Consider the following 21716-nt stretch of genomic DNA (forward strand, 5'->3'; position numbering starts at 1 on the left):
GAGAGGAGGAAGACATCAAGCACGTCGCCAGATGGAGTTCATGCGTCAGCGATCGTTCCATATGCAGGGTACAGACGACCGTAAGAGCGAAGCATCCTAGACTTGACGCTACACTGTTCTGAGAAATGCCGCTATCCCCAGCCCATAATAATACAACAATAAACCCGTAAGGATCGGATGTTTCGTTACACCACGAGGTATATCTCTCAGCTGGTCGTCCGCGCTTCGCATTGGTCGCACGCCTACACGAATGCCAGGGAGCAAGCTACCATCGTTGCTATGATCGACTCTCTTTCTCGCGTGAGTATGTCAGAAACCCGGGAACCATTTTTGCTTCTAGTACACAGTAGGAGTAGTACACAGTAGGAGGGTAGGCATCTGGGAGTAGTAAGGTGACCCGAAACGAAGAATGGAATGAAATGGAACAATCATGCCATTCGCTTCTTGGTTGTTGGTATAAGAAACTTGTTGGTATGAAAACATCGTTATGCATTATGTGATTCTATCATTGTCTTCACATGAGTTTCATTTTGGCTATAGGCAATCTATACCCTGGTAACTCCCAGTACCTTCTTCTTACGCCTTTCCAAACTTGTTCCCGCAGACTCTCGGGGATCAGCACGTCGTGCCATGTAGTATCCAGACCTACATCTTCTAGATGCAGTTCTGCTAATGAAGATGAAACAGCATAAATGGTTGCGTCTGTGCAAAGATTGAGATGTCAACAACGACCGTTCTGTTACAGTGATACGACTTTCTTTCTGGAAGGGAAAGTAGTACTCACTGGTAGCACCAAGTCCATTCCAGAAGGAGAATATTCCATGTTCAGGTTCAAGGATATCAGGTAGAACTTCGAAGAAAGCTTTTAGATCTATACATTCAGCCGTTTTCAGCTTCAATTACCGTGATTCTAATCATAGAGAGATAACTCACCTTCATATCCCTCAGCGAAAGTATCAACGAAAATAGCATCATACCCCATTCCACCAGGTGTACATTCTAATATCTCTCCTATTTTCTCTGGATCCAGTAGATAATCTTGCCATCTCCCTTCTAATATCCTAACTCCGGGTAGTTTGTCTACTCCTTTATCACGGATGTATTGCAAGACTTGAGGATGAGCTTCGATTATTGTGTGGTTGGCCGGTCTGGGATGTGAAGGCGATAAAGCGGTTTGGAATAAACGATCGACCTGAATAGGCCAAGATTGCAGATAAGCTCATTGTGTCATTAGGAGAATGATGACCACTGATAAAATCGTCCTTGGGATTGCGCTTGACTCACTATACCCAAACCAAATCCGACATTCATTATAGTCATTCCTTCTGCGCCAGGCTGGGCGTTAGGATGATCACTTGTCATGAGACGGACATGTTCGGACACTGAAAAAAACATATCAGTCATCACATCTTTCTGAAATCAACTCTTTCCCTTGCAAACTTACTCAGAGGTTCTTCCCAGCCCATCATCACTCTACATTCTACATTAGCATTATCTCCATTCAAAATATTCAAAAGAGTCCACTCACCCATTCCCGTCCGCATCCAATACCCTTTCTTTACCATCTTCACCTATATCCCATGTCAATTGGGATTTCAGAAAGGTAAGGTTATCTCCAGCGGAAGTTTTGTCTTCTGCTCTCAGCTTGATATTTGTTGAAGAATCCGATTGAGGTGAAGAGGGTCCTGCCAAAGCGTGATGTAACATTTCTACATTTATACGGTCGCCGGTCAGCTCTTCCCAGACCACACGAGGAGATAGAACAGAATATTAAGATTTACCTGATCTTATACCTTCATTCCTTATTATTTGCCAACCTTCTTGATCACCTAAACTCAAACAAATTTCACCTGCTGTTCTACCCCATTTGTCAAGAGCGTTCCAAATTGCACCACCTTGCAATAACATTTCTAATATGGAGGGCTCCCTACGTTCTGCTGCGTAATGGAGACATGACCATCCTAATGGTTCATCTTGATACCATGCTGGAGCCCCTGCATCTACGAGTTGTTGGATTTCACCAGCAGAAGCAGATTGGGCTGCAATCAGGAGTCGATGAGCGAGGACTGTAAGTTCAGTAGGTACTGTCCCTTCCATCGCGACATCTGCCATCGTGCCTCGGTTTGTACTACAGAGCAAGTGAAGTGAAGTGAAGTGAATATGGGTGTTATAGGCGAAAGAAATCAAAAGATCAGATAGGTGCTCAAAATCACTATTACAACGAAATATTGTTGATTCGTGCCTGAGTTGAGAAATGTCGAAAGATTCATGTCCACGCAATATTTTGTGGTTGTAAAGATATGTCATCTTCCCGTTCGTTTTGTCAGTACTCGCAACATCATCGACACAAAGATCATCAAGGATCCGTCCGAAGCGGTTTGGAAGAGAATTTGATCCATGTCGGATACTTCGTTGGAGCTACTCCCCTCTAAGAAAAGTCGTCGAACGCGCTCTCAACAATCAACAATATCCACTGTTTTATCAGTCGAAATACCTAAGAAGGGTAAAGGCAAAGCAAAAGCTATTGACACTGCCCCAGGATCTTACAAGCGTAAATCGCGTAACAAGGTGCCTAAAGAGGACGAAGAGAATGAGGAGAAGCGAGTAGACGAGCTTATATCGGAAAGGACAAAGCGTGCTTGGGAGACTAGAAGAGCTAGAGCTGTTCCAGCTATCACGGAGGATGGAGTTTCACGAGTTGATGAAAATGGCGGTGAGCGATAGTCTCTATGTTACACCATCCGAAGTCACTTGATCTAAACCCATGTCGGACAAACGGGATAGCACTGATATGTCTGTACGTATGCTATAGCTGGACCATCATCATCCCCGCTTCAGACACCTCTTCCAACTTCTGAATTGCTATTATCAATTCATCGACACGCTTCTCAGTTCTATACAAATAACGGATTACTCTTCCAATCTGAGAAGAAGGCTCGTCAAAAACCTTGGGGAAGTAAGAAACGTGTGTTGATTGTACAAGACGCTACAACATTGCACCCGAATTCAGATTCAAACACGGCTCCAAGCAGAAAATCAAAGTCAAAATCACAATCGCAATCACAATCTACTGAACTATTCGAGGAAGGTGAAATCGCAGATGAACTGGATCCAGTGCAGATCAAACAAGAGGGTCTTGTAGATGATTATGGTGAACTCATCTTCAATAGAGATAGAGATCAAGGCAGCGAGTACACAGAGAAAAGAGACAGATCGAAAGGAAAATATAAGAAAAGGGATTTGTACAGAGCGATCGAAGGTGAAGGCTTGATGGCTTTGGGTAAGTCATTCATCTTCCTGCATTCATGGTAGCACATACATCTAAGCTGGGTTCATACGGTCAAACTACCATCGAGAGCCAAAAACTTAAGACATAACTCTTCCAATAGGTGTATTGCTCCAGGAGCATATCATATCATCTATTCACGCCGCGGGATATAGACCAAAGAATCATTCTCAGGTTGAGAATCATATACCGAGACAAAATGTCAGAATCCCACCTAACAATGGGCCAAAATCACCTTCATTGGAATATGAATCAGAAGAAGGTGGATCAGAACGAAGTAAAGATAGTTTCTTTCGACATCAGATGCAATAAACGTTATATATACATTCATTACCCGTAACGATAACATCAAGATCGTGACATTCGATACTGATACCGATTAAACTTCTTCAACATCATTGACAGCCACGTAACCACCTTTCCCATTTTCTCCACCCAGTTTCTTCTGCATTGCAATTCTACGTCTATAAGCTCTCCAACCTTCAGGCGGTATCTCGTATAATTGCGTATAATCTATATCTCGTGAGGGTATCCAAAAATCTGAGCAGTTCTATTTGAAATGGAATAAATCAGCCTTTATTGCTCAGGCCAGAGTATCCTCCATATTGACACGGACGCTCGAAAGGGGAGACCACCAAAGGGCAGATTGTTCACATACCTTTACAAATCCCATATCAAATGGATTTTGATCTTTCCCTGCTTTCTTCATTCCTCCAATTGCTTTACCCTTAGTGAATCTATCCAGACCTAGGATATTCATCAAAGGTCCACTAATGACTTTACCTAGACCCTGACAAATTCCTTTGATCCCATGTGAATGACCACCTTCACTATGGTTACATTCTGGTCCGTGGACATGACCTGAAGAATTCGGTGGAGGGGGAAAAGAGTTGCCATCTGGACCTGCTGTAGGTAGACCTTCAGCTTCTTCACTCGCTCCCAACTGTCCAGGTGCGGCTCCGATTGAGAGAGCCTGAGCAGCTTTCAATGCTCCACTTTGGTCCCTTAATGACGATCCTCCTCTTCCTCCCATATAGCCATACCGTCCGAGATTGGATACTTCGAATGTAGTCATTTGTCGTCCGACTTGCCATAAATGTGATACTCCTAATATCAATGTCCATGATAGTTGCAAAGTAGCCCATAAAGCCGTTGATAAGAGGAAAGAGTCATGTGACGATGCCCGACAAAGCGTGGTTGAGATATCGCAGATCGTGATACCTGGTGAAGGTTTTGAAGGAGGTACATATTCAGGAGAATTCTCTTGTACATCTGGAGCATTCTGTTAGCGACATATCTCACAACATTCTGAGATGCGGCCGACATACAAGCGATACTGAGCCTGACGAACATCACTATTCCAGCAATCAGGAACAGGACGAAAGAAAGGAAATACCGGTGATTGTTGAACCCGACTGTCATTGCAGGTCAGCTTGCGAGTATATTTCTGCTTAATGGCCTTAGGGGTCACCCACCACAATTCCAGATCCATGGACAATGACTAAATCTCGCAGTCAGCAGTCTGGACTAAGGAATGAGTACGACAGCTCACTGATCGAACTTGGCCACACATCTCTCACAAGTTCTGCAATGTTTGGATCGCAATGGCTTCTTGGCCTGTTCGACATGAAATATCAGCTCAATGCTCTGGCACACTGAAAAGGTCACAAGTATCGATGCACCTGCACTCACCATACATTCAATGCAGAAATTCGTTCCATTCAGTCTTCCTTGATCCACTAGGTCTTCTAGTGCCTAAGCGAGATTGTAGTAAGCTTCTGTGAAGGCACCACTGATCCATTTCTGTGACTCACCTCCTTGACCTCTGAATCATTTACGGGAAGCGGCACATATCCCGGATCCGTCCTTATAGATTTGAAGAGATTGTAACTACATCCACTTGTTGCGACGAAAAAAACCAAATTACCAAATCCATGACCTGGTGTACCTATTCAGCAGTAGTCAGAATCACGAATATGGCTTAGTCAATCGTAAGTTACGTTCATAGAGAAGACTCACCTGAAACAAGTCTACTGGCCCAACAGTAAGATACCCAAACGATGCTGGCTATGATGATCGATGCGAAATGATTCGAAGATGATACTTTGTATTCACTAGTTTGGTGTCGAAGCAAATAATGTGTTACCGTCTGTTCCGCCAATTACCCATTAGCCATGATGTATCCCTTATTCGTTATGTTCGATCTTCGTAGACGTGTAAATCCACTTACCAGTTGCATGGATGCGAATATCGCAACTGCTAAAGCTATACTAATGTACCATTCAAAGAAAGCGAAGGTCTTGAATATCAATCCGAGGAATATTGTAGGAAGTATGAAGATCGCAAGAGTTGTGTGTCTCTGCAGGAACCCAGATGGTCAGTGATTGTGCTCTTCGTTGACAGGCGAGCCCGCATTTGATGATGAGGAGCAAGAGGAAGAACATACGGGAAAGCGGGAAAGTCATACGTACCTCGCTCAACTTCCCATATCGTTTCATCCCTAACGAGTTGAATCCAGCTTCCTCTAATCCTTTTTCGAACGGTACCAGACCTTTCAATTCCTCAGCCATATCTCTAGGCGTCTTACCACTTTCCTCTCTGATATCCAAATTTGCTCCTGCTTCCAGAAGATGCTTGATAGATACTTTGTTTCCTTTTACTGCTGCCCAATGAAGCGGTGTCATACCTGCGTTGTCTTGTAGATGTACTGAAGCGCCGTGACGAAGCAGTAGAGATACGGATATCGCGTCGCCTGGTTCAATTGAATGAGGCACAAGTCAGCCAATGGTCCTATCGTTTAATCCTTATAGTATCTAATGATATGTAGCAACCATGTGGTACGAGGACCAAGTTAAATACTTGGTTATGACTCACCTTGATAAGCTGCCCACATCAATGATGTATGTCCATCAGTGTCTTTTTCATCTATCGCAACGGGTTGATGCAGCTACATTGTTTTCGGTAGAGATGAGTATAGAGCTATGTTCAGGGAGATCTTGACTCAGAGTAGCTCACCATGTATAATAAAGGCATCACAGCACTTGAATGGGTTATGAGATGTAAAGTATTGAATCCCTGTGAATCTGAGATGTTTGGGTCTGCTCCATGAGAAAGCAATAGATGGACTACGTAGAGATGACCATTTCTACGAAGAGCGACGGTGATCAGCTGATGCCTCGAGTCACGATCATACTTGACTCGCTTGACGTTTGTCACTTATCCCTTGATAGGTAATACTAAAGAATACGCTTTACTCACCTTGCAGCCCATTGTAAAGGAGTAGCTTTCAATTCTCCACCAACAGCGTCTACATCTGCACCATTATCTAGAAGAAATCTACATGTTCCCATATGCGCGTTGATAGATGCCCAATGTAATGGAGTTATATCTTGTTCATCTCTTTGTGAAAGATCTAATGTTGGGTTTTCGCGTAGTAATGCAGATAGTGAAGGTGTATCACCCCTTTGAGCTAGAGCATGTACAGATAGCTAGTAAGATTCAATAGAGAGGTTCAGCCGATTTCAGTAGTGAGTAATTGAACAAGGGAGAAACTCCTTACCTGATTCGCATGTGATGAACCAGGGTCTTCTTCCCTTATAGTCTCCCTTCCCACTTCATGACTACTCCTTTCCTCTTCGTTCACCGTTTTCTTCAGAGAATCAGGTATCAGTTCACCATCATACACCGGTGAGCCATCTTCAGAAGTGCCCTTCAATGTCACTGGTGATGCCAAAGTTGTTACTATCTCCGGTATGGGTGTGGAAGGAGCTGCCATGGTTGCGTAGTCGAGCAAGCGGCGACGAATGAGGTATACAAGGTATACCCTCTAGTGACAGATACGATACCGTATGGGTGACGATGCTGGTAGTCCAGCGGTGTTGGTAATCCAGCTGTATGCCTCTCACTATTCGGCGGTGAATGTCAAGTTGAATGGATGAAAGGCAAAGGTGGAGATGACTTTTGAACATCGAAAGTGTTGCTGTGTTATCCTTCATCGCTTCGTCAACATTCTTCATCGTCAACATGCCACAACTTACTTCCAACGGAAACTACCACCGCGGCATAATTCTTAACGTTCGAAAGCTTCACCAAGATTCTGTGTGAAGTGTTTATGCATGATAGTATACGATAGTGATACAAAGGTAGGTGGTATACAACAGAATATATACAGAAGATATCTATGAAAGAAGCCTAGGAAAGTGACTTGAAAAAAGCGAAACGGCTCGTTACCTTGCGTCTACCTCCATACTTTCACCTTCTTCCTCTTCGCCTTCACCCTCGCCAATATCCGCTTCACCAGAAATATCAGCCAACATGACAACTCCACCTTCTTCTTCTGTCGGCAATGGCCCAGGAGCGACTTGAGCTACTGGTTCACCTGTCGTTGTCGTTGGTAATTTGTCTGGTTTACGATCGGCCGTAACTATCATCGAAAACATCGTTGGCTTTGAGACTACTCGTATGTCTTACTAATCATAAGGTGATGCACTCACCCCAAGGTCGTCTATCCATTGGACATTGTTGTTTTGATGATTCAGTATCTATCCATTTCAATAAACAATGCATATGAAATACATGTGTACATTCTCCCCATACTAAAACAGTGTTTATTGTGATCAGCAATTTCCCCCTGTCCCTGTCATACTATAAACTCTGTGAAGAGAAGGGGAAGTTTGTATACTCACTTAACGGACAATCGTCACCCGGTACTTTACATTCAGGACAACAACCTTCGAAAGCATTTTGACAGATACCACAAACTTCTTCATCGTCATCATCATCATCTTCATCGTTCAAATAACCATTTTCGAGATCTTCCAAATCTACAAGATGGTGAAGTTTATGAGGTTCATCCGATGATATATCCCATTTCCAATACGCCACTGAGTGACATGAGTGAATCGTTACTTTCATGATCTGAAGGAGATATTGTGTCAGGGCCAGTCAATGAGAGATGGACGGATTTGTCTTCGTTTAATCTTGCGGTGACCAGCTTCCTGGGTACCACCGATATACTCAAGAGGTCGTTCGCGGTGTCACCGTTGCTCGTGAGGGGATTTCGTTATATTGTCATTTACGTTGAAATAAGAAGACAGAGAGATAGAAGAAGAAGAACGCGTCCTTACAGCTTTTGTGTTCATTTTGACTTTTCTTGAACGCAGAATAAACGATGACGTGGAAGATTATCGCTGTAAGAAATCACCTCGACTTTTTACACCAGTGGATGCAAGTGTTGATTGTTTGATTGTTGATTTTTACCTCTATACTGTGTCATTCTTGCATACCGAATCGTCGAGGAGGAAGATGGGATATACACTGTAGGTAACCCAGCCCGCTAAGAGTACCAAATTGGAGCTGATGTGACAAGTATCGTAGACAATTACAATGGACATTCACACCACCTGCAGGTCGACCAATTTCTTTAGCTGATATAATCTTACCTAGAGTGTTAGAAAATTACAATGTGAGTCCGCATATGACAACATCATTCCTACCAATCCATTTGCTAGAATCCAATGACGTTATCGTGGGGAAATTACTTCGCTGAGTTTTTGACTGTTTGTTCCAATAATAAGTTACATACGCCTTCAAGATCAACTATTCAATTACGAACTTATCGAGCTTCTTTTCCTTCTTCCAATCCCGGTGCGAATTCGACTTCAGATGATATCAATGCTGAAGGAAGTAAATCGTCTTCTAGATACTTGACTGCAATAACAACTCTACCTACTCCATCGCCAACCAACTCAAGCTCAATTAATATTAATAATGGTAATGTTGGTGGGAATCTGGAAGATATAACGTATTTATTCCTTGATGATCGATCTGTCAATCCGGCAAACACCAGCACGAATGGATCAGTCCAATTTGAGATCAATGGCAAGAATCAAGTCCTTCATCAAGGTCAGCATGGTTCGAATGATGATATACCTATAGACATCGACCAATCTGCCAACGGCCAAGAAGGACAAACGATAGACTTATTAGAGAAAGATACTTTGGATGAAGATGGTTTCGAGATTATTGATTCTGTAAAATCAAAGGAACAACCAAATGGTGCCAACGCAAATCCTGAACAAGTTACAACCAAAGAATCTAGTTCAATTTCGAAAGATACGCCTATACCTGTATCGTCTAAGACTAAAATACCCAGTAGATACAAGATTTTAGTTGTTAGACCAACCTCGTCCGTTCAACCTATGCTTCAGAGTTTACTTAGTCCTTTCATTATGGGTTTAACCAAATCTGCCAGAGCAGTACGTTTAATGATCCCCTGTGCCTTCATCTCTTCTATCCATGCGTAGTGAATCTCGGTCCTTCTGCTTATTGCGCATAGGAAACCCCCTTGCTGTAACATTGACTAATCAGAATGGATTTATAGACGGCATCCACAACATCCTCATTACCTACTCCTACAGCATTACCGGGATCTTCACTACTTCTCACTGTCTTGACATTCTCTCCTTCTCCACCACCATTCTCACATCCAATCATATTGCGGATATTCATACTTCCAAATCCTTCAGCATCCTCCATATTCCTAGAAGCTGAATATACGTATCCAAAGTCAAGCTCAGACCTAGATTCAGTCGACGCTGGTAAACCAGAAGAAGTTTGTAAATCGTTTTTAGAGGGTTGTCTGATCGAAGGTCAGATATTAGGAGAAAAGAAATGGTCATACCTCGATGAACAAGGTGGTTGGGAAGGTATACAAAGGAACAAGAAAAGTATATTCTCATTGGCTCAATCGCTGAGAGAAGCCAGTTTCATATGAGCGAGGAGTTCGGTAAAGAGAATTATAATATTGGCATGAGAGGTGCAGAACGTTATTAGGCAATAGAAAATCGGGCAATAGGAATTCAAGAATCACAGTTGTACAATTACAAACATGATGTATAATGCATGATGCAGGATTTCATATACTAGAATGGTGGCCATAATGACCAGATCAGAATGTTTAAAGCCTTCCGCTACGCGCTGAAATCTGACTACTATATGGCTGTAGCGTTTCCATACGTAGTTCCATCTAGTCCTCTAGCCACCAGAGCAAACTCATGTAATGCCTCTCTCATCTTCCTGGCTGTGCGCAATCTATAATCCATAAATATTTCAGTCGTAATTCTTTGGATGAGGCGAGACTAATGAGCTTGAATGCCACAGGGGATATCCCTCAATTGTTTACAAAGAATACGACTTACCTCAAGATAGTTTCTTTCAATTTCTTTTTTGATGCAAGTGTAGCTCTAGGATCAGGGAACCCATCCTGTATTATGTCAACTGAGTCAGTGATGGTATTGATGAAAAAATGAGCTAAGGCTCAGCGGTGAACCATCTAATACATATTCCAGGTCAGAAAGGCCACCTACCTGATTCAATATCCCATCCAGCCATCCAGCCATATCATCAGCTTTTACTCTTCCTACTAAAGCAGACAATAACTCTGCCATGTTTGGGATAACAGATCTTGGTCCTTCACTTCCCGCACATAACAACAAAGCTCTAAGGATCATCGGACCAAAATGAGCTAATATTGGATCGGAGAGGGATTCGAGCGGTGATGGAAATCGAGTATTAGCCAATAATGCCACCTAAACGCGAAATGAGTAGCATCAGCTGATTTTCATCACCATTAAGACATATCGCAAGATGAGCAAATCAGCGGAATACGGGATTGAAAACGCACAAAGAATTCCGATGCCGCTTTTAAAGAGAACCTTTCTTGAGTTCCCAAACACATCAAACCCAATGACATATATCCTTCTACCATCTGCGGTGGTAAACGCAATAATACTCCAGGAAAGCGTGATGCAAGCTTTAGAGATATCTCAGCACGAAGACTTACAATTTCGATCTTCATGTAGTTTACTCACCGATGAACAGAATTTGAACCATCCCTCAACTACGTCCGGATGCTTTGGAACATAGGCTATCAGCTTGGACGGACCATGTGGCGTGTATGGAGAGAAAATCACCTCTTTCATCCCCTCGCCATCCAAGAATCTTCCGGCTACCACAACGAGTCTTCCTGCCACGTCACCCACCACATTCCATCGTCCGACTTGTTCCTCTTCTTCCTGTCGTTTGATCTCTTCATTCTTCTCTTTTTTCTTTGCGAAGCTTGTTACCGGAGCGTTGATCCTCAGGGTAAGAGTGGATGCTAAAGACATCCACAGTGCGGAGGGGGATCTTTCGCAAGCCATACAGACCAACGAAAGTAATGGGAGGGGTGAAAGAGATATCAAAGTCGATGATGAGAGTGTAGCATGTTTCAGCAGAGACGAAATGGCCTAGATAGGAAGAGCCGATATCAGCGCTATGATCCATTCCAATTTTGATGGACGTTCCTTCAGAACTCACATCAGCGACTTCCGCGTCACCTTCACCTTTTCCCACGACCCCTACTAATCCTTCAACAGCACTTTCAATTCCTCTTCTCAGTTCTACAATCCTCGAATCCCCTCTCACGGCCAATATAGCCTCTTCCCTAGCGGCTTCGTCTCCTTCGTCCGTAGTATCAAACATATCATCCTCGGATGGTGACAGCCCCTTGAAACATGCCGTCAAAGCGGCGGTAGACTGTACAAGTGAAGATCGAGCATTTGACGGATCGACCGAGTACTGCTGTAGAGATAATGATATTCGTAAAAGTATTGGCGATATTATTCCCTAAAGTATGATTTCTATTTAGCTGAGCTTCCTTATCTGGAAGTAGGTTAGGCGACTGACCTCGACCGGTCCAACAGCATCGGCAGGTGCTAAAGCCTGTATGACACTTGTTATACCTTGAATGACTTTACTCTGTTCTTCAGCCTTCACAAGTCACTGTCAGACGGAATCATCTGCTGGAAGTTCTGATTGGCCAGCGGACTTACCCCTAAATCCCCTATCTTACCATGTAAGTCGGCAAATGCGCCTATATGTTCTACCAATCTCTTTCTACACATATCACACAATGCCTTCAAGGCATCTGCTGCTGATCGAGAGATGGTTGACGAAGAGGACAAAGAAGGAACGAGATATGAGAGTACAGGTGGTAAATGGGCAGGGTGGAATTTGAACCATTCTTCGTACGATTCTAAGGGTATATATCAGCATGATGACTTGCGCTGTAGTGAACAAAACAACGTGCAGTACACTTACGGATCAAACATACAACAGTCAACCTCAGTCTCTCTTCCCCTTTCCCTCTGATTGGTCTCTGAGCTAACTGGCCCAGTACTTGTTCACCGAAAAGTATAGGTAGACTCTTTTCTTCGCCCAGCGGTACAGCTTCTGAAGAGTACCGTATGCAATGTAGCGTAGCTTCGATATCCTATAAATGTTTCAGTAATGGTTCACATGAGTATGTGATCACTTTCTTTGCACGAAGAAGTGAATGTACCTGCCATGCAGCTCCACTTTGTACTTCCCGAGCAGCAATTTCGGTCAAACTATCCAACATCTCGTCTCTTAGTATATAGTACCTAGATTGAGCACGTGTCAGTGAGAGAGACCCAGTGGAGATGACGATCTAAAACCACAGACTTACGCTCCCACGATAACTTCTCCTGCATCTCTTCTCCAGCTTTCAAAGGCTTCTCTATCTTCTTTATCTAATCCACCAATACTTCCACCTTGATCACCGTGGCCTGGCCATCTGACTTTCCGTCTTGTGATTTCCACTAATTCTCTGAAAAATCCTTTGGCTATCGCCCATTCTGGAGAGGTATCGTGCGGTGATGAAAATATAGATGAATCCATGATGGCCTCTTGTATTAGAGGGTATACAGGCAAGGTAAGCTATGAGAGCGAGGGTGATACCGCAATGTCAGCAAAACAACCCATTTTGTAAGCTTCAGAAAAGGGAGGCCGGCTTACTTCACTAAGACTCTCTTCGACATTACCTAATCCTTGCCATCCTGTTAAGCGTAGAATCACTCTCAGGAAAGCTTGGACGTCGTTCTGTTGTATTCGAGCCACAAGCCATTCGGACGAATGCTCCACTAAAGCAGCAAGAAGTTTGGTGAAACCTATAACCTCTTCAGATGGTTCTGTGATGGCAAAAAGGGATGAGCTCGTTCCTTTTTCGATCTAATCATTCTGGTAGTAGCTCACCTCCTTCTGCTGACCCTACTAACGATTGACCAGATGGACCAATCACCCAAGCTAACATCGGTTCAGTAAGGAGTTTCGTCCCTTTACCGTACTTGAATATACTTTCCGATAGAACTTCCACCAAAGCTGAAGACGCGGCAGGCATGGGAAGTAGGTTATACAACGCCGGTAGCAGCGCGTTCAACTCGCTAGGTAGGCAGATATCTGCTCAGCAGAAGGCAAAAGGTTCATGATCATGGGGCTTACTCTGGCGCCAATCCCCAATCGATCCAACTTTCAGCGCACTTGCACGCTGCTTCCGCTTCTTTCAATCTCTCATTCGGACTGAGATTCAGATCCCCTGACATCGCATCGGTTATCGTCGAGACTACGACTGACAGATCACTCTCTATATGCCGACGTAGAGGTTGTCTGTTGCAATAGCGCACTGCTTTTAGCTAAGCTTCAAGCAAACATTCTGAAGAGCTGAACGACCTACCGTTGTTGTTCAGCTAAACCAGCTCTCCCAATTTCCTCTATGCAGATAGCACACCATTCTAACGCTAACAATCTGACTTTGTGTCTGAGTTGAGGAGGAACACCATCGAATGGAGATTGACTAGGACCTGCCAATCCAGGAGTATTATATCCTGAACCTGGAGCCGACGGTGGAAGAGCGGTGGAAGATGCAAATGCTGAATGGATAGTTTGGATGACGGTCAAGATCGGATGCAGGAAATGGGGAAATGCTAAACGAAGTAGGAGTGAAGCAAGCTAAACGATCCCACAGTTTTTTTCAGTGATGTTTTTAAGTAAAAGAATGAAGACTTCTACAGGTTGAATGAAAGACGCACAGATCCAAAGAGTTTTCGTACGACAACTCCGTTCGCTGATTGATATGAATGTTGATTTGAAGGGTTTATCGCATTTCCCAGTGTGCCAAGAAGTAGAGGTAATAAAGCGGGCCGGAGATCTTCAGGGAGTGTCACCCTAAATTGCTAAAAGTGAGTTGACGAAATGACAAGATTTTTGTTTGAACATACCAATCTCGGGAAATCTTCACTTGAGCTGTATGAGCACCGAAGAATCTGACGTTTGGATCCTGTCAGGCTTCGTATTAGCATTCTTTCAGGTCCTATTCATTGCCCAGTATTCACATCATGTCCGGCTAGGCCAGCTATCAATCCCCACGCTTCCTGAGCAGACTGAATTTGCTGCAATTCATGTTGGAGATGTTTGGCTAACTCGGGATTGGATGAAGTGGAAGGGGAGAACAGGTGTAGAATAGTCTGCAAGGGTGTCACACGATTATTAGCTTTGAATTACCTCCATAGCCATGTGAGAATAGAATCACAGAGAATGGAATTGGGTTGGTCGTTTGGGATGTAGCACCTACTTGAGCTACTCTTTCAAGGTCCGCTTGAGGCAAAATTGGAAATGAGAGATTGTGCGGCTGACCATCGTCCTCGTCCATGTTGCTATGAGTGATGGTGTAGATGAATTATCTCAGTTGAGTCAAGATTAGCTCGGAGTCTGATGTAGTTGTATGCAGATATAAGAAGCTGATGTGCTACAGATGACTCTTGTTTTGATATACCATCTTTGACCTGAATTCACGAACCCAACATTCCGTTTCTTCGCAGATATAGTGATGATGTCATCACTTTTCATTTCACCTTTTCCGCTTTTCCTTTCCTCTTGAGTGATATTTCCTCGTCTAATCTCTCTATACGAAGGTGATGATAGACGTCTCTCTTCAAGGAGACACCCCATTCTGGCCGCATTGTTCTTGTCAGCGATTCGCGCGTCGTTTGTTGTCTACTTCTATCGACCTGGCAATCCCTCCGCTAGTCTAATTTCCACTTGATATCACCTCAGTAGCAATGGCGACTCGTCTTGATCTCTCTCCAACATTTCGATAAACCCTACCCAACAATTATCCTCTATCATGTCATCGTCATTCTGGTCATCTTCACATTGTTTACATTGGCTGACTACAAGACCTTCCTTGTTGACATCTCGTCAAGTAGATTTACAGTATTGTACACCACGTCAACTGTATTGCTTGTATATCTACTTCATTCAACTAATACAAAAACTGGGCAAGAGACTATTACTTCGTCAAATACCAATAGCAACAGCATGTGTCTTCTTCAAGCGATTTTATCTGAAGAACAGTATATGTGAAACGAATCCTTATTTGGTATTGGCAGCGTGCGTTTTCGTAGCTGCCAAGGTTGAAGAAACTCCTGTTCACATAAAAAGTGTTGTCAGTGAAGCTAAAGTGGTATTTAACGGTATGTCCAATATATGCAAAAATGACAAGCTTGTACTGATTTGATCATGTCGGTAGAATATCACATCAAGATATTTCCTGCAGAAGCTAATAAACTTGGTGAAATGGAATTTTACCTTCTCGAGGATCTAGATTTTCATTTAGTGATATTTCATCCTTATAGAGCATTACTTCATATAACAGGAAGAGAACCTGCCGATGCAGGGAAATTCCCTTTGAGTAGGGTAGATGAGGATCAAGCGACAAAAAAGAAAGAGAATGACCATAGGAAGCGAAAAGACGAAGAAGCTAGAAAGGCCGGATTAGGCTTGAATAATAGATCTTCTTCAACTGGATCTGTCGTTGGAGTCGGAAATACCACAGATAAGGCAAAAGTTAAAGAGGAAGAGGAAGAAGGTGAATATGAAGCTAAAAGAATTAGAAGATTGATGGGTAGAGGTAGTGGTGAAGGTATAGGCGAAGTCGATGAAGGTGTTTTACAGATTTCTTGGTGAGTCATCATTTACGACTGAAGTATCAGTAGTCCGGGTAAATATTTCAAGCTGGTTTCTGAAACACCGTAACTTGATCACAGGTTCATTCTCAACGACACTTATCGAACTGATGTTCACTTACTTTATCCACCATATGTCATCGCTTTATCAGCAGTGTACATTGCATTTTGTTTGACTTCGATGAATTCTTCTGCTCGTACAAGAACTTCTTCATCTCAATTACACAATATATCATCATCAACAAATTCAAATGAACTGTTAGGATTACCTTCACCACCTTCTTCGGCGTCAGAATTTTTAGCTGGATTTCAAGTTTCTTTACCTACCTTATTCGCGTGTGTTCAAGATATAGTCTGTCTATATAATATTTGGGAAAGCTTCGAACCTTCCTCGATGAGACAATCTTCATCACAATCACAATCCCAGTCTCAAGCGCAAGCTCAATCCCAAGCACAGGGTCACGCAAAAATACTGGCAAACGCATCATCTGATCAACCTGATAAGAAAGAAAAATTTGGTTCAGCAGAAGCCGAACAGCTAGTGCGGAAGATGATCGAATCAAGAATGGTCGATATGGGTCATCCAAATAACGCTGGGGTCAATCAGACTTCAAAAAGAGCAAATCCCATATCGACATATGAGAGTGCATTGGTGGTAGGAAGGAAAAGAGTCAGGAAATAAGAGGCTTCTTTTAATTGTGTTAATAATAAACGATTGTTGTACAACATTATGTATGTGGTTCAAGCTCATTCATGTGGAAGGGGTTAAAGGTTCCACCTTGGCTCATCGCACTCGTGGTAGTGAAGGTTGTCCAATGTCAAAGTGAATGCTTACACTCATATACATGACATTGCTCCAAAAACAGTCTAATCTGCGAAGTAAGGTATAAATAATGTCAAACAATTCATCTACCCTAATTCCCCTGTAAAGGACTCGAATTCAAGCCTAAGCGAATAATCTCTTGGTGTAGGAGTTCAAACCGTGAACACCGCCTTCCAATTGAGCAGAGGCAGTTCGAAGCTCGAATCTGACTGTACCGGCTCTTGATTCTCTTTGGAGTTCAGTCACACTGAATGACACATGAAGTCAGCGATCCATGTACCCATTTTCAGGGGGAAACAGCATAAACGTACGATTTGATACCTGTATCTTGTAAGGAGTGTTGTAAACCGGTGTACAAGTAAGGAACAAACTTGTTGATGCTTCCTTTGTCGGCGACATCACCAGAGACACCTTGAGCTACTTTGACAGCATCTGTCTCAGAGAAGTATCGAGCAGTGGCAGCGTTATCTGAACCCAAGATTGCGTTTTTCTTGGCGACTGATCCACGTTGGGTATGTTCCATAGCTTCGATTGAACCCATTCCCCGGTAAACTTTGACTCTTTTACCTTCATGGTAGAAATATTCTCCTGGAGATTCAGTTGTTCCGGCTAACAAACCACCCATCATAACCGCTGATGCACCTAATGATAAAGCTTTTGCGATATGCCCAATGTTTCCAATACCACCATCGGCGATTGTTGGTACACCGAATCTAGAAGCGAATTCTGATACGGCGTAGACAGCTGTACCTTGAGGTCGACCGACAGCCATGACTTCTTGGGTAATACAGATTGATCCTGATCCCATACCGATTCTCAATCCATCTGCACCAGCAACGATAAGTTGAGCTGCTTGTTCTCTTGTAACCACGTTACCGGCGATGACGTCGAGTTTAGGGTAAGTTTCTTTGATCCATTGGATAAATTCAATTTGGAAGACGGAATTTCCTTGAGATGAATCTAAGACGACGACATCGAGCCCAGCTTCGACGAGCAACTTCAATCGATCCTTGTCTCCGGGTCGAGTACCGATAGCGGCACCACAGTATAATTGTTTGGATTCAGGTACTTTTGAAGCGAGAGGGAAGTTTTGGTTCTTCAATAAATCTGATCGTGCAACGAGAGATACAAGGTTTCCGTTGGAATCGACAATAGGGAGTTTACCCTTCTTGGAGTCTCGAAGGAGGTTGTTGGCTTGTTCGAGAGTGATGCCGGCAGTTCCAGTGACAATTTCTGTGGTCATGACTGATTTGACGGAGACTTCGGGATCTTGGAATTGGACATCTCGACCGGTAACCATACCAACGAGTTTGCCATTCAATTTGCCAGTTTCTGGATATTGCAAGTCAGCTTGATTGCCATTCGAACGTGTTTTCCAAAAGCTAACATACCAGTAATGGGTACCCCACAGAAACCGAACTGAGCTTTGATTTCCAATACGCTAATAAACATGTCAGTAGCTGAATATTGGTTCCAGGTGGCTCATCACAACTCACTCTCCAACAGTGTTATCAGGTTTCAAACATAGAGGATCAGTGATGAAACCGTTCTCGTACTTCTTGACCCTTCTAACCATAGCAGCTTGATCTTCTGCGGTACAGTTGTGGTGGATGATACCAAGACCACCGTGTAAAGCGAGAGCAATAGCCATTCTGAATAAGATCATTGGTCAGCTTGCATAGGACAACGTTCCCAATCAGCAAGCTGACTCACCGGTCCTCAGTGACGGTGTCCATAGGAGAAGAGAGGAATGGGGTGTTGAGGGTGATGTTTCGAGTGACGCTGAAAAGCAAATCTCATCAGAATTCATGTTCACTGTTTGGCTCACTGATCATCATTTCGGAACCCACTTTGATTGAAGGGATACGATGTTAGCAGGGAAGTTGATGTGACCAGGAAGCATCAAGAAGTCATTGTAGGTCAAACCACCGTTCTTCCTTGAATCCATGAGCTCATGCAAGGAAAGACCGTCTCCTCTAGGATATTCATCGAGGTATGATAAAGCGTCAGCAGCTTTGAGCTGAGCCTCTTGCCTAGGAGGAGCATTAGGGTTTGCGGAAGAAGAAGCGTGGCCGTTTACAGCAGACATTGTGCGATATGTTTGTATATATAAAGTATGCAAGAGAGGTATATGTTTATGGTGGGTGGGTCGTATTGACCGAACCAGAAAAAGAGAAGAGAGAGATAAGATGAAGATGGGAAATTTAATCAGCCAACACCACCCCCACGACCAAACATCCTCCAGTCGCGAAGGGGGAAAAAATGTTGATAAAAATTCTAAAGATGATTTGGCATTATCAGAATACTTACGTTATCAGTGAAGTTAGAAGGGCTGTCACCCGTGGGAAAGTGAAAGTGCGTCCCACGCTGCAGATCACGTGATCACAACCCGCATTCCAGGATATACTTATACAAGCCTCCCCCTTTTGCGTTCAGAGATGGCGTGGCACTTTCAGACTTTCCAAATGGCTGGTATTGCTATTTCTTCTTTTTTGCAGAGCCACTTTGCTCATTTTCATGCAGCGGTTTTTATTCCCTTTACCGGACCTGGTGCCATTCCTCGTCCCGTAGTCCCGGGCGGCATGGCTGATAGGCACTACATCGTGCAGTAAAAGCGGTACCGAATACAAAAATAATTCCTTTTGCTACGCCATTGAGGTCATACAACGCACAGTGTATCGTTCCATTCATCATCAAATACGTTCCTGCCAATCTGCGAACGATAAACGCTTGTTCCTGTTGATACTTTCGGTTCATATGCGGATGATCATGAGTCAGATTCGACAGAGACAAGGGATGTACCAATATACCATCTCGGTTTTCGATTATCAGCTGACGGATCCGTCTGCTTCCCAGCTCATCAGTCAAGATCGGTAAATGGAATTGCACGGCAGGTCGGATGGTTTGATCCCATTCCAACTCGGAATCTCCGACATCGATTCCAAGTTCCAGAGAATTCAGTAGATCTACGATCGATCGGTGAGACAACTCAGAGGCCGGTGTTGATCCGATTAATTGAACGGATACTTCAACAGGCGTCGTACATTCCTTCGTCAGTGATAAGGCCGAGAACAACGGCGAGGGCCGGGAAGAGGAATATGCTTAAATGGTCTCGGAAGTAGTAAGTATGTATGTAACTGCAAAGATCGATGTAAGAGCACTTCTATATGCTTGATGAGGAGTACGTATTATTCAAAAATTTACAGGAAAGACATTGGAGTTACTCCGAGGATTTGACTCGTCATCATGATTATGACTTCCATCACTACATGTGAGCTTCAAGTCATCCAGGCTGTTGTTCACTCGATGCTACGAGATATTATCGTGATTGAACGTCCTGACCTGAAGGGTCGGCCAGATCTAGGCCGGACAACCTCACAAAGCAAAGTACAGCACAGAGGACAGGTGCGTTCGACGGGGAGCAACAAAGCAAAGGAGACTTAGACCTCGCACATCGCTATCTTCAAGGCTTGGGCTCGAATCCTCGCCGATTTTGAGAATAAGCTGTTCATCGACAACGATCCTCTCACTTGTTATTAGGACACCGACGCATATTTGGTATGAGTAAATACACCGTGAACAACTCATTCGCCAAGATTTGTACCATGTCCCCGATGCAAATATTTATGAAAATGTCTTTCAACTTAATCAAGGCAGTTCCCGATAAAACATTTGACGGGGACTGAGCAAGAAATCAATTAGTCTCATATAGCTTACGTTACTCCACTGAAAGATCTCGTGGCGTCACGATTGGAATACCTTTACAGAAAGTCAGTCACCAGATCGACATGATCCAGTTCAAGTATGGGATGAGATTTGACATACAGTATATGTCTCAATCAGGCAATGATGAGGAGATACTAATTGAGTTCCAATAAAATTTGAGTTAAAAGAGCGGGAGGAGGAACAATGTTTTACAAACTTGAACATCATGCGAGACATGGACCTGAGAGGCCGAAAAGATCGACAAGAGGTCCACAAATTTCGCATACCGATCAAAGGCTAAATCAGGTACGAACACAACGGAAACTCTATTCGTTGTATTATATTTTGGTGTTAGAGGCAGATGAAGGTTGAAGAGATCGAGCCGTAATCTTATTTCGGAAAGTGAGAAAAGGAAAAACATTCTGCGGAGGGCGTTGCGGGAACAGTAGAGTTAGTATCTTCCGATTGGTGGCGTTCCGTACCGGCTGCTTTACGCAAGCGGATTTTGTATTCAGCTTAGCGTCTGCAAGGTGAGAACATTACAGAATGTTAAAAAAGGGAACACAGGGTGTTCGAGGTCGGAATAGTTAGGTGATAAAGCATCTGATCGGCGGTTTTACTTGATCCTGTGAGAGAAACTTTATTTCTGCTCGATAGGAAAAATCCGTGATAACGTAAAGCAGGAGAGCCGGAGACGTCATGATTGAACAACTGTTGAGATGGCTCGCCTCGATCTTTAGAGGAATCATACCGATAACAAAGTTTAGAATTTCCCGATCCGGTCCGTAGGGTAGAAAAATGTTAATTGACCTTTTTTTCCGCTAAACGCCATCTAATGTCTCAAAACTTTACTTTGTTTTGCACACTATTTTCTTTATTATCTTTATTGTTCTGTATAGTATCATCGCCTTACTCAATGCAGTCAACTAGCACTAAAAGCCATTCAAGATTAACTCGATTCAATTTCAGGAACACATGTGGGTTTTCACAGATACGTTGTCGGAAAGGCATGACAGCCCAAGGAAATTTTAATCAAGGC

At 43.4% G+C, this 21716-nt stretch overlaps 8 protein-coding genes across 8 annotated transcripts; 3 read left to right on the forward strand and 5 right to left on the reverse strand.

Annotated features, from left to right (window-relative positions):
• Positions 1 to 514: 514 nt before the first annotated feature.
• IL334_000197 (uncharacterized protein) lies at positions 515 to 2112 on the reverse strand (the record flags this gene model as incomplete). Its single annotated transcript, XM_062931981.1, has 7 exons — positions 515 to 702; positions 785 to 871; positions 934 to 1192; positions 1285 to 1382; positions 1445 to 1473; positions 1529 to 1709; positions 1782 to 2112. 7 exons carry the CDS (start codon positions 2110 to 2112, stop codon positions 515 to 517), a joined length of 1173 nt encoding a protein of 390 aa, XP_062788032.1.
• A 285-nt stretch (positions 2113 to 2397) lies between these two features.
• Positions 2398 to 3598, forward strand: IL334_000198 (uncharacterized protein; the record flags this gene model as incomplete). Its single annotated transcript, XM_062931982.1, has 3 exons — positions 2398 to 2713; positions 2813 to 3280; positions 3390 to 3598. 3 exons carry the CDS (start codon positions 2398 to 2400, stop codon positions 3596 to 3598), a joined length of 993 nt encoding a protein of 330 aa, XP_062788033.1.
• Positions 3599 to 3665: 67 nt separating this feature from the next.
• IL334_000199 (uncharacterized protein) lies at positions 3666 to 7061 on the reverse strand (the record flags this gene model as incomplete). Its single annotated transcript, XM_062931983.1, has 14 exons — positions 3666 to 3836; positions 3945 to 4558; positions 4615 to 4701; positions 4762 to 4787; positions 4839 to 4903; positions 4979 to 5041; positions 5101 to 5234; positions 5306 to 5435; positions 5517 to 5645; positions 5758 to 6038; positions 6161 to 6233; positions 6302 to 6431; positions 6545 to 6774; positions 6846 to 7061. The coding sequence occupies 14 exons, from the start codon at positions 7059 to 7061 to the stop codon at positions 3666 to 3668; spliced, it is 2349 nt and encodes a 782-aa protein (XP_062788034.1).
• Positions 7062 to 7512: 451 nt separating this feature from the next.
• IL334_000200 (uncharacterized protein) lies at positions 7513 to 8200 on the reverse strand (the record flags this gene model as incomplete). Its single annotated transcript, XM_062931984.1, has 3 exons — positions 7513 to 7709; positions 7780 to 7881; positions 7972 to 8200. 3 exons carry the CDS (start codon positions 8198 to 8200, stop codon positions 7513 to 7515), a joined length of 528 nt encoding a protein of 175 aa, XP_062788035.1.
• A 390-nt stretch (positions 8201 to 8590) lies between these two features.
• Positions 8591 to 10061, forward strand: IL334_000201 (uncharacterized protein; the record flags this gene model as incomplete). The annotated part of the gene is made up of 4 exons (XM_062931985.1): positions 8591 to 8604; positions 8663 to 8750; positions 8863 to 9543; positions 9669 to 10061. The coding sequence occupies 4 exons, from the start codon at positions 8591 to 8593 to the stop codon at positions 10059 to 10061; spliced, it is 1176 nt and encodes a 391-aa protein (XP_062788036.1).
• A 217-nt stretch (positions 10062 to 10278) lies between these two features.
• Positions 10279 to 14834, reverse strand: IL334_000202 (uncharacterized protein; the record flags this gene model as incomplete). The annotated part of the gene is made up of 20 exons (XM_062931986.1): positions 10279 to 10378; positions 10486 to 10550; positions 10654 to 10875; positions 10971 to 11099; positions 11158 to 11199; positions 11260 to 11574; positions 11645 to 11953; positions 12014 to 12097; positions 12160 to 12362; positions 12428 to 12599; positions 12669 to 12750; positions 12816 to 13066; positions 13145 to 13317; positions 13382 to 13569; positions 13628 to 13792; positions 13860 to 14134; positions 14215 to 14350; positions 14404 to 14462; positions 14518 to 14649; positions 14757 to 14834. The coding sequence occupies 20 exons, from the start codon at positions 14832 to 14834 to the stop codon at positions 10279 to 10281; spliced, it is 3180 nt and encodes a 1059-aa protein (XP_062788037.1).
• A 474-nt stretch (positions 14835 to 15308) lies between these two features.
• Positions 15309 to 16831, forward strand: IL334_000203 (uncharacterized protein; the record flags this gene model as incomplete). Its single annotated transcript, XM_062931987.1, has 3 exons — positions 15309 to 15657; positions 15714 to 16146; positions 16231 to 16831. The coding sequence occupies 3 exons, from the start codon at positions 15309 to 15311 to the stop codon at positions 16829 to 16831; spliced, it is 1383 nt and encodes a 460-aa protein (XP_062788038.1).
• Positions 16832 to 17095: 264 nt separating this feature from the next.
• IL334_000204 (inosine-5'-monophosphate dehydrogenase) lies at positions 17096 to 19061 on the reverse strand (the record flags this gene model as incomplete). The annotated part of the gene is made up of 6 exons (XM_062931988.1): positions 17096 to 17219; positions 17284 to 18304; positions 18364 to 18413; positions 18469 to 18624; positions 18686 to 18754; positions 18823 to 19061. The coding sequence occupies 6 exons, from the start codon at positions 19059 to 19061 to the stop codon at positions 17096 to 17098; spliced, it is 1659 nt and encodes a 552-aa protein (XP_062788039.1).
• Between the last annotated feature and the right edge of the window lie 2655 nt (positions 19062 to 21716).

The sequence above is a fragment of the Kwoniella shivajii genome, chromosome 1, assembly GCF_035658355.1.
Source record: "Kwoniella shivajii chromosome 1, complete sequence".
Classification (NCBI taxonomy): domain Eukaryota; kingdom Fungi; phylum Basidiomycota; class Tremellomycetes; order Tremellales; family Cryptococcaceae; genus Kwoniella; species Kwoniella shivajii.